General features: G+C 37.1%; 3 protein-coding genes across 3 annotated transcripts; 1 reads left to right on the top strand and 2 right to left on the bottom strand.

Moving 5' to 3' along the window:
- Positions 1–442: 442 nt before the first annotated feature.
- Positions 443–1,783, bottom strand: LOC140004433 (mitogen-activated protein kinase kinase kinase 20-like). The gene is made up of 2 exons (XM_072077176.1): positions 1,057–1,783; positions 443–561 (listed from the first exon to the last, which is right to left on the bottom strand). Exons 1-2 carry the CDS (start codon positions 1,781–1,783, stop codon positions 443–445), a joined length of 846 nt encoding a protein of 281 aa, XP_071933277.1.
- Positions 1,784–3,840: 2,057 nt separating this feature from the next.
- Positions 3,841–7,496, top strand: LOC140035430 (uncharacterized). Its single transcript, XM_072076421.1, has 5 exons — positions 3,841–4,538; positions 5,089–5,252; positions 6,026–6,707; positions 6,801–6,892; positions 6,988–7,496. Exons 1-5 carry the CDS (start codon positions 4,221–4,223, stop codon positions 7,142–7,144), a joined length of 1,413 nt encoding a protein of 470 aa, XP_071932522.1. The 5' UTR covers positions 3,841–4,220; the 3' UTR covers positions 7,145–7,496.
- Positions 7,497–8,134: 638 nt separating this feature from the next.
- Positions 8,135–12,294, bottom strand: LOC113727909 (MLO-like protein 13). The gene is made up of 14 exons (XM_027252309.2): positions 11,945–12,294; positions 11,795–11,852; positions 11,482–11,693; positions 11,184–11,300; positions 10,657–10,717; positions 10,388–10,473; positions 9,641–9,715; positions 9,439–9,527; positions 9,290–9,339; positions 9,146–9,186; positions 8,845–9,054; positions 8,678–8,745; positions 8,531–8,591; positions 8,135–8,436 (listed from the first exon to the last, which is right to left on the bottom strand). The coding sequence occupies exons 1-14, from the start codon at positions 12,062–12,064 to the stop codon at positions 8,212–8,214; spliced, it is 1,473 nt and encodes a 490-aa protein (XP_027108110.1). The 5' UTR covers positions 12,065–12,294; the 3' UTR covers positions 8,135–8,211.
- Positions 12,295–12,521: the final 227 nt, after the last annotated feature.

Raw genomic sequence — 12,521 nt, 5'->3', positions numbered from 1 at the left:
CTTCTGATTCTTGATACTTGAGCCTTGTGTTCTTGTTCCATTCTACTAGTGTAAAAGGAATAAACTACAAACAAAACAGAATTTAAGAGATATAAATTTGCAAGAATAACATCTAATTCAACATTATTTTGAATTTAAAAAAGATTTTCTCTAAACATTATTTAGAAATATTACAAACAAAAACTATACATAGAAAAATATTATCAACTAGGAAAATATTATCATACCTTCCATTTTTTTTTTTGGTCATATTACACACTAGCAGTTACAACTCTTCTATTATTTCCATTTTTATTTTTTTCCCTCAAAAACTTCCCCATACCGTGCAACTACTAATATAAGGCCACTTCAATTGACTATTACTTCCAGGTTGTTTACTCTGATTGCATGCTCATTATTGATTCCTGCCTGCGTATCCATAAAAATGGTTTTATTTATGGGATCAAGCCCCACGTAGTTCTGTGGTACATGTTGTCAGCTGAAGATCTTCTCTGCGTCGAAGTCTTTGTGGGTCTGCCAGCTTCAAGTCTTTAACGTGGACGAACACTGCTCTTCTATATACTGCAACACTTGAGAGTCATTGTTAACTCGATCTGCATCTTTAACGTGGACGAACTGATGTAATTCATGCGTGTTACTTGCCTCTGAATCTTCCCTGCGCGCGATCTTGTACTTCTCATGCCAGGAGACGGTTGATCGATTCTATTCCACAAGGAATAGAAAACGGGCCTCCAACAACGGCTCGTGTATTGCATTGAATTGGGAAAAACTGATATGAACTATTCTCTTTAGGACGGGAGGGTTGAGACAAGAAGAAAGGATATGAGTGAGGTTGAATCGGAGTCGAGAACAGGTGCTCGATAACAATCCATCTATCGTAGATGCCAAAAGGGTTGTTCTGAAATTGAGTTTCTTCAACTGGAGGTAATCCCTTGATATTTCGTGTAATAAACGGATGATCAAGAAGCATGGGAGCGGTCCATCTACAATTTGGATCCGTTAGGAAGAATCTGCTCAGAAAGTCTTTTCCAAGTTGGGAAATTACTGAAGATGGACCTTGCACCGTCTCAACATACAAATCCCACATCTCCTCGTCCGTCCAAGTTTGCCTTCCCGTCATCATCTCCAAGATAGTGCATCCAAGTGACCATACATCGGTTGCTGTCCCGTGCATCCCAAACATTATGGACTCCGGCGACGCATAAACCCGCGTGCCACGATGGCGACGGAACAATCCGACTCGATCCTCCTCCCAAACGCGCTTGGCTAGCCCAAAATCAGCGATCTTCAGGTGGAGCAAATCAGTCCCATTTATTTTTGGAAAAACGAGGATGTTGCAGGGCTTCAGGTCGCAGTGAACTAACCCTCTCCGATGAACATGGGAAAGACCACTAAGCAACATGTAGGCGTAAGCGGCTGCATGGGATTCTGGCATAGTACTTCCCATGACGTTGTAAGCAACGATCAGATCATGAAGGGTGCCTCCGGGTGCATATTCCATTAACATGTTGTAAACTTCTTTTCCATTCTCGATGCTAATATCCTCGGCAAAGCACCGAACAATATAGGGATTATCTGCTACTTCTTTCAAGAACTCCGCCTCCTTTACAGTTTCTTTTGAGTGCTGAAACTCTGCACTCTTAACTGCTGCAAACGAACCTCCCAGGAATACAGAATTAGCTTCACCAGCCAAGTATACGGTCCCGTACGATCCGGCTCCAAGTTTTTTGTACTTCTTCCACTTCAAAGTTGTAGCGGTGAAGATACTTGTCATCTTGACCATCTTGAGAACGCCGCAACTGAATCACTTCTTGATGAAACTGCTGCACAATTATTGATCTTCAAGAGGGGATGGTGGCGGCTTAGAATGCGATATTATACATCTTGATAGCATTGGCGTTTGTACCATCATCTACAGGAAACTCTTTTGCAGGGTGGGCTCAACTTTTGTGGCGAAACGATCTCTCGTATTACATTATGAATCCTTGTCTAGATTGGATTCGGTATTCTTATTAGTTAATCCTTGTCAAGATAGACTTCTAGTATCTGTTCTATAGTTCACTTTTGGAAACTGGACACTAGGAATTTGCATCAGTGTTGTATTTGTTACCTAAATCAACTTATCTACCTATATTGTTACCTAAATTAATTTATCAATTTATATCGGATTTTTATGCTTATAGACCGACCAAATAGATTACATAATAATCAAATGTTTTTTTTTTTTTTGTTTCTAGACCAAATGCATTATAAAATCAAATGTTTTCGATAGCTTGCTTTTATATATATATATAGTTTAGCGTAATTTCTAAATGTGATTGGTTGCCAACGAAATCATGCTCAAGATTATTCTTTAACCCTTCAAACATGAGCCATCTGCTCTAGTTAATTAGCAATTAAATTAGCAATTAACCTTATGATTAATTTAATGCTGTTATTTACAAACAAGAAAATAAAAAACAAACAAAAATTCATTATCTACTCGTTTATGAATTAAATAAATAGTACATCTTCCTCGAGTTAAAAGATAAGAAAATGGTATTTCAGGTATGTTTTGATGTGTAAGCACAATTACTGAGGTAGTAATGTCATCACCAAGAGATGGATGCTCAGCAAAATAAATGCTACTGATAGATTCGTTAACCTGCTGCCTATGACTTCCAAGTCTTCCAAAGCATCTTGCCACCCCAAAATTTGCCCTTATGTATAGGCATCAAGCGTGTCTGACAGGTGATTTGTAAGAATATGATTTCGAAGGCATACTCTGATCCATGATCGGAGTCGAATTCATTTAAACTTTTTTCCGCTCAAAAAAAAAAGTTAAGCGTGTTTGGCTTAAAACAAGCTACATGTCCGTGTAAAATAGATTAACGATCAGAAATCAAAATTTAAGTAAAAAATCAATATTATGTTATTCCTAAACTTTTGCCAAAGCTTGTGAGAATTAGGGTAGTCATAAATGTGGTAATTAAAAAAAATTGCTTCTTCCAAATGGTTGAATATCTATGCTAAAATATGGGCTATATCAAATGTACTCAAAATTTTTTCCAAAAAAAAAAAAAAAAAAACAGAGATAGAAAATACATTTTTTCAGATAGAAAATAATTAACGTCTTCTGTATTTAATATCTGTGAGAGTAAAGCACGCAAAAGGTAAAGTGTTGCAACTGGAAAGGACTTGAACAATTATTCTGCATGAGCAATAGTTATCAATGTGTATACATTTAGTCCTTCCAAGTGATTACCCTAAGTAAGTCTCGGAATATTAAAACCCAATTCTCCCATAATTTATGATTTGGAAAGTTTGAACCCATATGTGCCCTACAGAGTGATAAAAACGGCTTTGGATTAGTACACTTGAAGACATTCAACATGACATCAAGAACAATGAATCAGCCAAAATGTCAATTTACTTACCCAAACCCAGAAAAGAAAAGCAAATCTCAAATGAATTCTGAAACGATCGATATGAAGTGAATCAAGTATAGAACCAGAGCTGGGAGGTGAAACCAAAACAGTTCATCCGAATGCTTCACTCATGTTCTAAGTTTGCACCTACTAGAAATAATATATAGCTTCAATTGGACAAAGATTAAAACCTCAATGCTGCACAAAAGAAGTAGTTAACTGCAGCTCTATAAGTGGGTAATTAAGTGGGTATAAGTGGCCCTGAAAGCAAGATAGGGACAAGACATCAAGAATGCTAATTAAGAAGAAAAGTATTGGTTTCATCAGAAATTACAAGTTTTAGTTATTAGCAATATATTATGATCATTGTACATGCATAATATATTAAGCAAGTTCCTGCGCATATTATAGGGTTAAAAAAGAAGAAGAAAGAATGAAAGGAGACGGTCCGAAGTAGCACCTCTATGAATGATGAATCCTACCTGTAGTGTAAAGTGTAAACTGATGTAGAAACCATGCAAGCTAGCTTTTCGTCCTTTACTTGTATGCAATGGAAAAAAGATATAGGATGGGAACTGAGGTTAATTTGCATAAACAAAAAACCCCTTAAATTTTCATCAAATCCAAGCATACTAGAATCTTTGGTTCTTTGGACATAGAACACTAAAATATTTACAATTCCTTCTTTTTTTTTTATTTTTTTTGTGGGCCGTTTTCATTCGTTTCTCATCTCATATAATTTTTCCATACCATACGACTACTTAATTTGACACTTCCACGAACTACTCAGTCAGTTAACGGCAAGTATCGGAAATGGAAATCCAGAGCAGCTTAACCGGCGGAAACCACCTGACCACGGTGGTGGAGCTGCCGCTTGGAGAGGCTGCAGCCACGTTCAAACTGGAAAAAGCAGTCTGCAGCCATGGGCTATTCATGATGGCACCAAATTTCTGGGACCCAAAATCCAAGACCCTTCAACGCCCTCTTCGTCTCAGCCTCAGTCTCAACGACCCTGATCACCAAAAGTCAGTCACCGTCAAAATCTCACAGTCCTGTCGCCCTTCTCAATCCCTCAAACTTCAAGTCTTTGGGACTGATTCTCTATCTTCTCCACAACAACACTCCTTGCTGGTACTCTTCTTCCTAATCTCTTCTGGGCTTTTTCATTTCTTTCTTATATCTTGTCGGCGTGAATTTTGAAAATCAGTAAAGCAAATGAAAGGAATTAAGGAGAAATTTGACATTTGATTAAAATGGGTGGGGATGCTTTCAGGTTGTATGATTCATAGCCTTTAATGATTCCTAATGTTTTGGTGTATGAGATTTATTATTATTATTGTTATTATTACTGTCCTCATATATGAGATTCATAATTGTAAAAGCAGCCTTAAAAATAAGCACATTATTTCGCCTTCTAATACCCCTATTATCAATAGTAGTTGTTCAACTAAAATTGGGAAAATTAATGCAAACGGCACACCCCGATTGCCCAGCTAAGAGGGCGAAAATCAAGAATTATTTAGTGTAAAGCATTCATATGATGATTTGTATGTGCAATGTTAAATGTACATTCCCTGGACAAAGCCGTAGAAATGTGTTTTGCAATAACTAAAATCAAAATTGTGGCTTTTTATATTCATTGGGCTAGGGAGTGCATCCTTCTCACAAATTTTGTGTGTAGAATCAAGTAAGGCGAATGCTACGATTGTTAGAGGAAGATAATAGGACTGTGAGGGACTTTCAAGAGATCCACACGGAAGCAAAAGAGAGGGAATTTGGGAGAATATTCAGGTCACCAACCTTGTTCGAGGACATGATTAAGTGTATCCTCCTCTGCAATTGCCAGTAAGTGGGTTTTCCGTTGCTGAATTCTGCCCTGCTTGTAGAATCTGTCTCGTGCAAGTATGTACGGTCATTGTCTTGTACCTTCGATGTGTTGAGGTAATGAAACTTTGAGTTTATCCTTTGGGTCTACCCTTCGATGAAGAAATAAAGATCATGTTTGCTAACAGTGTAGTAAAAGGTCCAACAATTTGTGCTTGGTAGCTGGCAGTTAAATTAACAGACTTCTCATCTGACAAAGCCCCATATAAGAGGCAGATTATTTCAAGTTTGGTAGAGTAGGGAAAAATGCTTTCCCGAAAAGCAGTTGTCATTAGAGCCTTGATTGCTTTTGAATGTTCTTTCCTACTCTACCAAATTCAAAATATTCTTATCCATGGGATTTGCATATGAGAACTCTATTGGTTTAACTGCAAACTATTCTTTTTAAGAATAGCTTGCATTCAGTATATATTTAAGGCAACGATATTCGGATGTCATGGATTTATGTTAATAGATTCATAGTAATCGACTAGACCACTAGAAGGTCTTAGGATGTCAGTCGTGATGGCATATCTAGACATTTGGTTGCTGTGATTATGCTTCATATAACAACTAACAAGGTTGCAAAGGTTTTTCACAAATGATTAGTTGGTTACTGGTTTTATCTATGTGTTGTGAAACTGATAATGGGGCTCTTTTTGCCTGCAAAGCATAGAATGGTCGTGAAGAGTTAGATTTTGAGATGTTTTGGACTTAAAGAAGTAGATAATCATCGTAGTTTTTCCCTCTTTCAGGTGGCCAAGGAGTTTGAGCATGGCTACAGCCCTTTGTGAGCTTCAGTGGGAACTGCAATACCCATTGTCAAGGGATAAAGTTCATAATGACACAGATTCCAGAAGTCAAACAGCTGACAGTGAGCATTTTATTCCAAAAACACCTGCTGGGAAGGAAACAAAGAGAAAGATGGAAGTTCAAAAGTGTCCAGAGAATTTAGCAAACAAGTTTACTGATGCAAATGCTGTCGGAGAGGAAGTTTCAGTGTTCAAAATGGCTTGTGATCATGTTTTACACTGCTCCAAAATGGTTGGGGATGGAAGGCTAATAAATTTTCCCCAGTTGGACGACTTTTCATGTTCAGATGGGTCCGAACCTTATAATTGCTGTAGGATTGGTAATTTCCCAAGCCCAAATGAATTAGCAAGTCTTGATGAATCTGTTTTAGCAAGGCGTTGCAATCTTGGTTATCGAGCTAGTCGCATATTGAAACTTGCCCAGCTTGTGGTTCAAGGTGGTATCAAGTTGGGAGAACTTGAAGAAACTGGTAGACAACCAACCTTATCTAGCTACAATATTTTGGCTGAGCAATTAAAAGAAATTGATGGATTCGGCCCTTTTACATGTGCTAATGTTCTTATGTGCATGGGATTTTATCATGTCATTCCCTCTGATTCAGAAACAATTAGGCATATGAAACAGGTACTTTCTTTAATAATCTTGTGCATTTTTGGTGCCATGCATATTTACTTTCTGGCCTGGTATATACTATAAAATTTAAAATATGCATTTCAGGTTCATGCCAGACAGACTACCATCAAGACAGTTGATGGGGATCTCGAAATAATCTATGGAAAGTATGCACCATTTCAGTTTTTGGCATACTGGTAAATGAACAGTTTCAATTTCTCTGTCTGTGACCTTATACTTTTTTACTTCCCTAGTGCATAGGTACCATATTCTTGAATTTTCTCTTGAACAGGTCAGAGGTATGGAGCTTTTATGAGGATTGGTTTGGGAAGCCAAGTGAAATGCCTCCAACCAACTATAAGCTTATTACTGCAACTAATATGAGACCCAAAAGGAATGCCAAATGTAAGAGGAAAAAGATATCTGTGTCAGAGAAGCATCTTCAGTAAATGAAACAACAAAGGTGTGGCATTCTAACCCCAGTGGCTTGTCTGGCTTCAACATGTTAAATTATGTGCCAACATATAGGCTCACTACCATAGAACTCTTTCTGCCTCATCAGGTTTCCCCATCTTATCAACTAAGTGGCTTTTGTAACTATGCTTAGGCTGTCATTTTTCCCTGTCTAAGGGGCAAAAGTAGTCTTTCATAGATTACTTAAGATCAGCATACAATTTTTCCTATTCCTTTATTCATTCAATGCTTGTCCTTCTGCTTTAAGTCATCAAGAAGGATCTCACCATGTTGATGTACACTGTATAACATGAAATAACTAAGCACAATACATGGGAAGTTGCAGCATAGCATGATTACTCCGATCAAACTGTTGCCCAGTTTGTTCTGCTTGGTCTAGTTCCTCTGTTAGATATGTTTTCCTACAGAATCAGAAAGTCACCTGCTTGAATTAAAAGATGGTCCATATGATTATAGAAGTATGTGACTGCTGCAAACATCATTGAATGATAATTTAGCCGTATAACTAGTAGCCCAAATATTTTGGTCTTTGAAATATAATCGATACTACTATTTGCTCCGTTTGGATTCCTCAATTTTTTTAAAAATAAGTTTTTCATATATAATGTTACGGTAATAAACAAATAAAAACAACTCCAAATCTTCACATCCATACAATATATCAAAAAACAACTCCAAATATATATATATATATAAAACAAACACCCCATCACCACCACCACCAACCACCAAAAACACGCCATCACCCGCCACCCCTTCCCCTTCTCTCGTCCCTCCTCCTCCCTCCTCCCCTCCCCTTTCTCCTCTCTTTCTGCTTCCCCCTTCAAGAGTCCTATTTTATTATTATTATTTTAACCCTTTAAACATGAGCTATCACTTAAATTAGAATCTAATCTCATCAATTATGATGCTGTTATTTACAGAAGACAAGAAAAGAGAAACACAAAAAAAAAAAAAAAGAAGAAGAAGAAACTTTTGTTATCTGCTCATTTATGAAATGGATACACGATGGTACATACATCTTCCTCGAATTAAAAGATCATCATGAAAATGGTGTTTGAGATTCGTTGTGATGATTAAGCTCAATTACTGATGTTGCAATAGCATCATCAAGAGTTGGATGCTCAGAAGCATGAATGCTCTCCGTAGATTGGCTGGCCAACCTGTGACTTTCACCGGCGGCGGAACTAGGTGTCCTCCTTGCCCATTTCAAAATAAGCTGGTGTATGTATTCATCGAACATGGTTTGCTTAAACATGCTACCCATCTATAATATAATAAATAAACAAAAATAAATAGTTAGGAAAAAGATATAAAATTTTTAGTTCGACATCAGTAGTATCATTCTTAATTTATAGTACCTGTGTGACTAAAGCATATAAAGGTAAGGTACTGTAACTGCAAAGAACTTGGACAAGTATCCTGCATCGATGAATAAATATTTGTCAATGGACAAAATAAGGGCAGGGAAGCTATAATATTTATTTTTCTCATTTCCTAGTAATTACCCTATTGCAAGTCTTGGGATAATAAATCCCAATTCTTCCATAATGCATGATTTGAACCCATATGTGGTCTGGAGGGTGATGAAACGGGTTTGGGTTAGTACACTTGGAAGTTGTTCCGCATGATCAAGAACAATGCATCAATCAGCAAAAATTATCAACTCACTTACCCAAACCCAAAAAAGAAAAGCAATCTCGAATGAATTTTGAAACAATATGAAGTGAATCAAGTATAGGAAAAGATTTGGGCTATGAAACCAAAAAAGTTCATCAGAAGGCTTCACCGGTGCAGCATCAGCTTCTCCATTCCTTTTCTCTGCAACCTCTTGAGCTAATTCAGTAATTATGTGCTCTAATTTAGCACCCACGAGAAGTAATAGCTGCAATTTGAACCTCATGAAAACCTTAGTAGCTGCATGAACTGAGCAGGTAACAGCTATTTAAGGGGGTAAATTAAGTTGATTTACTCACTGCTAAAGGCAAGAATGATAGCCAGAAGTACGAGTGCCACCCTGCAGCAATTAACCATGCACAGAAGGGCAGGATCAATATAAATTTTCCAAATGTGGTCATGACAAGAATGAAATACAGAAACCAAAGAAGAATTTGACATACCTGCCAAATCCATCAACAAAAAGACCATTACAAAGACCCACAAGTACCAGCTGTTGTTAAGGATCAGGCATCAACATTGTTGGAATGACTTTTCATTATAGTCTAGAATATGAGAAGTTGAATGTGTATAGGTAGGCAGCTAGTCATACCTTATACCAACTATTTTCTTGAAGTCCTGTTCGAGGGTTCGCATCATGTAAGTGTGAAAATCGAAGTGAGGCATGGAGGGACAATGAGCCTGAAAGCAAGAGAGGTGGACAGCACACACAATGAAGAATGATGGAACAAAAATATTTGTTTACACCAGAAATTACATGTTTGAATCAGAGCAATGTTAATTGATAATTGTACACGTATAAATCCTCTTCGCAAAGCAATGTAGTCTGACTTGGTGACTGAGCCATAAAACTGCTTGAAGAACGATACCTGCAAAAGATTTTGGACCAACAAAAAAATTTTGTATGAGATGAAAGATTGGAAGTTACTTCACCAAGCCATAGACAAATTAAATCAAGAGAAAATGCATCTCAAAATGATGTTTCCCACCAAAATATATATATATATATATATATATATATATATATATATATATATATATATATTTATGTATGGTTCGTTTTTAGTCAATATATCTCCGGAGAAGATAGATAGTAATCATAAACGATAATACGTGGTCCATTTTTACTCAATTTAAGTAATTAAATGCCTTCTCAAATATGAGAGACATCTTCTCAAATATGGATCATTCATTTGCCAATTTTTAGCGGAACGTGATAGGATCAAGAAAATCTGCCATAGACTTAGAAGAAAATTCATAGGAAAAAAGAGAATTTCCCTAGTTTTTCAGGGTTATTCAATGTTAGAATAAAAGAATTGGGTATTTTAATTGCTGGTATATTTTGTCTGGGATGGCCAAATTATAAGGGAGGCAAAAGTAATTAACCCCTAAACTAACTACTTCTTCTAGTAAATGATATTTACAATGAGCAGGTAAAATGTACTATCATATGACAATGGGTTCTAAAGCTAAATATTTAACATGGATAAGTCAAATTATTTTTAGTACAACTCATTAATGAAGAGGGTAAAGAAACTCACCACCCAACTCACAACAGCAAACTTTCTCCAATATCTCCCCGCTCTCTCCTTGAATATTCGGTGGTGGTGGATATGAATTGCATGAGCTGCAACAACGAAAAGTGCAACAAACCCCACCAAAAAAAAAATAAAATAAAATTGTTTTTTAGACCAACGGAACCAAATAATTCTTGGTAGAATATATATAATTCTTAAATAGCTGCTAGTAATTGCTATTTAAAAGCATAATTTTGTTTATAAAGAAAGTAATAATTTGCCAGAAAAATTACCCCTATGTGGTTGTGATGTCTCGCTTCTAATTGAATTCTCCCAGTGCTTCCATAGTCTTATCTACGATGAGATCAAGTTTATGAATTTAAAAAAAAAAAAAATTGCTAAATTTAGACAAAAACCAACAATTCACTTTGTTTGATTAAATATATAGATCGAATATGGGATTTGCACTCTGAAAAACTACTGTAACTTCTCCGGAAGATGTATAGATAATTTAAGCCGCAAGATTTGAGATCATATTTGATGCAGTCGTCGGAACACAACTTTTACCAAACTAGAAATTTTTAGTGTGTAATTCAGATTTTTCGGAATGGATAACCAAAAGATAAATTAAAACACACATACTAAATATCTTTCATTTTTTTTTTCACTGAGGGGTATTTTAGCTTTTCGACCAGACTAATTATACCATTTGACGCCGTTAAATTCACTTTGCAACTTATCTTCCGAACAGAGGCAACAAAAATTCCAGCGGGACTGCATGATTTTCATGTTATTGTACAACGAGCTTCGAATGCAGTACCTTTGCTCCTCCTAGAAGCATGGTGGTAACACAGAAGACCACATGAACCACAGCCAACACAAATATGAAGATGTGAAGCTGATGCAATGCTTCCAGCGACAACAGTGGGAGTTTTCCCTGTAAATGTAATCCAACATATAAACAAGAAAAGAAAAAAAAAAAAACAATTGAAACCACAAACATACAAACTTGGAAATTATCTTCTTAATTTGAGTAGTAGAATGGAACCCATGTATGCATGAATTCTCTGCATTTAGACCAGAAAGTTTTTTTTTTTTTTGGGGAAACATGATGATACCTGGCGTGCACAAGTTTCCAAGCTCACATCCTCAGCCAAAAGCCTCCTCCCATGTTTTGCGATGTCAAGATGCTCAGAACCACCAGAGGATGCCCCAGTTTTAAGCTTGCATGGGAGCATGATGTTTGCAGAATCATGAGGAATGCATAGATGGCTTATTAGAGCTTGAAACACCGTCAAGAGTAAGGAAATAAACCCCAAAAGCATCAATTCTGCAACAATGGAAAGGAAAACAGCACATGCATCGTAAGGCAAAGTTGTGAATACTGCTGTTGATCAGAAATTCTGGGATACTTAATTAACAGTCACAGACCTCCCTTGACCTTCTCTAATGCCTCATACAACGAGTGTAGCTTCCTGTGCTTGAACAACTGAATCCAAAACAACAGACAATCAGAATAAATAGGCCGAACGCTAAGTTGGAAAAACGGATTTTCTTGCGAGCAAGGAAGATTTTGGATACCTTTCCGAGTCGATGAAGACCCCGCTCAGCCCCGAGAGATATGAGAACAATGATAAAGCAGACGACGGTCACAACCCATGTTGGTGTGTATTCGAAAGACCGGGGCTCCCCTGCCGCCATGGACAGATCTTAATCGCGTATTTTTGCCTGTAAACTCGTAGCAATTAGTGTTATCAGCTTGAGAAAAATGGCGGAATGCGATGAAAGATGTATAGAAGTTTAACATGCATTTATTTATATACGCTGTTTAATGAGATTTTATATGACTCCGAACACTGTGGAATGAGGGGCAGAAGACTAGAGAAGCTGAACATCCTGAGGTAAAGAATATTTCGGAATGAAGGAAGAGAGGAGAGTTCAAGATTGCCAAGCAACGAACAAAGCCGACATGACATACACTTGCTAGTTTCCTTTCTCGATGAAACAAAAATGGCAGCCACTTTGCGTCCCATTTTCCAACGTAAGAGGCTTGTCAGTGCAAACCTTAGCCCTGAGACTGTAGCAAGGCACCAACCCACCATCCTTAAGTAAGGCCACAGAAGGACTAGAATAGAAATAGATAATATATACAAAATGA

Source organism: Coffea arabica, chromosome 2c (assembly GCF_036785885.1).
Source record: "Coffea arabica cultivar ET-39 chromosome 2c, Coffea Arabica ET-39 HiFi, whole genome shotgun sequence".
Taxonomy (NCBI): Eukaryota; Viridiplantae; Streptophyta; class Magnoliopsida; order Gentianales; family Rubiaceae; genus Coffea; species Coffea arabica.
Note: the sequence above shows the minus strand (reverse complement) of the source record. Positions and strands in the feature narration are given on the sequence as shown.